This window comes from Corylus avellana, chromosome ca2, assembly GCF_901000735.1.
Source record: "Corylus avellana chromosome ca2, CavTom2PMs-1.0".
NCBI classification, from domain to species: domain Eukaryota; kingdom Viridiplantae; phylum Streptophyta; class Magnoliopsida; order Fagales; family Betulaceae; genus Corylus; species Corylus avellana.
Genome location: NC_081542.1, coordinates 3,959,515 through 3,961,797, shown reverse-complemented (window position 1 = coordinate 3,961,797; position 2,283 = coordinate 3,959,515). Strand labels below are relative to the sequence as shown.

The following is a 2,283-nucleotide window of genomic DNA, read 5'->3' as shown; positions in this document are numbered from 1 at the left end:
AATCTAACGGTCAGATTTAAGTGCTAGTTGAATTATCAGTTTATAGCAGTTTAATTTTTCGAAATTCAAAACAGCAGTTTAATCTTCGAAATTCAAAATAGTAGATTTATTTTGAAATTCGAAATTATCTGAGAATAGATATTAATTATCTATGACAATTCAATTATCTTTAATATCTTTGTTTGAATTTAAATAATAATAATAATAATAATAATAATAATAATTAAGCATTATCCTTTTATTTATTATCTCTGATTAGAATAGAAAATCTGAGGGTATTTTTGGGTTTTAACTTCGTTTGTGCATAACGCAGTTATTATACAAAAGTTTTTGAGCTACACTGTATCCTAAAAATTTGTTGTAAACCCTGTTGCATACCAATTCTAGTGGGGGCAAATATTTTCTTAAGGAAAATGACGTTGTAACAAACCTTAGGAGCATTTTCGTTTTCTGTATTTTTCCTATTTGTATAATATAAATCAATTGACAAAGTCAATGATGATTGATGAAGCTCCAAAAATGGAACTACTTACAGAGAGCATGCTTTTAACAGTATTCCAGAGTGTTGGAAGGGGCTTGCCGTGTACTACTTCACACTCTGCTTCCACCCGCAGATTTTTGTATCTCACTTCCACAGCGGGCAATTTTACACCAACTCTACAAAACAATTTGTACATGCATGGACAAAGAAGAAATGAAAGTCAAAGGCTAGCTTCAAAAGAAGCAATGAAAGTAGTCAAAGGCTTACTTGTCTATTCGGTTTCTAATTTTTCGCAGCAATCGAAGGTTGTCATTCTCAATGTGTTTGATGAGCTTCTCTATGAACACATGCCGTTCTAGAGCTCCAAGCTTGGTAACATCGATCACCTGTTTTCCTGCATTATCAGTACCACCAGCATCCTCATCATCCTTATCAAATAAGGATGATCTCAGCCGGTCATATGTAGGCAATCTCTCAATTGCAGCCCACTCCAAAGCATATTGATCAGCTTCAGCATCACCCTTCGTAGAACTCAATCCGGAGCTGCTTCGGAAACTTGAGGTATGACGCCGGAAAGATGATCTAATGCTTCTTCCTATCTCCGCCAACTCAACTCTCAATGACTCTATCTCGTCTGTGCCAACCATCTGAGCCATTTTTTGATGAGCTTGTAGAGCTTCAAACTTGCAAGAAAGAGGTATATATAGAAATATATAGATATGCAAGGCCTTTTTTGATGAAGGATGACGCACTCTCTTTCTTCATTGCCAAGGAAGTTGAATGGATGGGTATAAAATATAAATGTATGAGTTGACAAGCGAATCTGCGAGATACAGAGAGTTCATAACAATATGAAGAGAGAGAGAGAGAGTGATGTTTCTGTTGTTGATATATTCAAGCTTCATCTATCTAAACAAATCCTTTTCAAGATTCAGAATATTACTTATTTAATCTATAATCAAGGGGTTGACTTTACATGGAAGCTAGCTCTTTTCCATCTATATATGTAAATGGTAGATACACATATATGCATGCATCATCAAAGAAGGTATAGAATTGCACATGTTTAGGCCAATTCATATTTATTGATGTGTTTTCTAGTTCAGGAATTTGCTATCCTTCCCTGTACGACAATGAGGTTCCTGCAAAACGAGAGTAACGTCAATGGATCTCTGGTTGGGGCCAAAGACTCTCCGATATTTAAGTTAGTATCTTTGCTTATGATATCAAAAGAGTAATAGAAAATTTGTTCTAATGACCCGATGTGTGTATGAAGGATATTGGAAACATGAGAAAATGTATATGGAGAGTCTCTAGGAGAGAGAGAGACATGAGTGAGGGTCCAAAGAGAGGGAGATGAGTTTCCCTGTGTGAATTGAACCATCTTCAAAGAGAGAGAGACGTGAGGGAGAGGTTTCTGAAGTATCTGGGAGAAAGATTTGTAGGAGAGGAGGAAGAGCCCCGAGAAAAGGTTCCCCTTGCCTCCTTTATTCTCAAATACAAAAAATGGTATGCACACGTATCATAAGGTGAGTGGGTGATCGGCCTGATGACATATTGTACCATGGTGAGATATTTTCTCCCCAACAATATTTATGGTATACCTGTATTCTTGCATATATATTCTATAAGAAGTAGTATGTAAACTCTCGGACATGACATTTAAAATTATCATTAAATCTAAAATTTAATAGTGCTATATATGTATTATTAGGTAAAGTCCATGCGTGCAATATAGTATAGCTGTAATTAAAAAAAATATTGAGAGGCTTTTGGGTCATTTTAATAGTGTTAATTAAAAA

At 35.3% G+C, this 2,283-nt stretch overlaps 1 protein-coding gene across 1 annotated transcript in view; it reads right to left on the bottom strand.

Moving 5' to 3' along the window:
- Positions 1-1,137, bottom strand: part of LOC132170737 (pleiotropic drug resistance protein 3-like) — a 9,170-nt gene extending 8,033 nt beyond the window's left edge. The window contains exons 1-2 of the mRNA XM_059581823.1: positions 749-1,137; positions 534-657 (exon numbers count right to left, since the gene is read on the bottom strand). Coding sequence (XP_059437806.1) covers positions 534-657; positions 749-1,137 — 513 coding nt within the window. The remainder of the gene's footprint in view (positions 1-533; positions 658-748) is intronic.
- Positions 1,138-2,283: the final 1,146 nt, after the last annotated feature.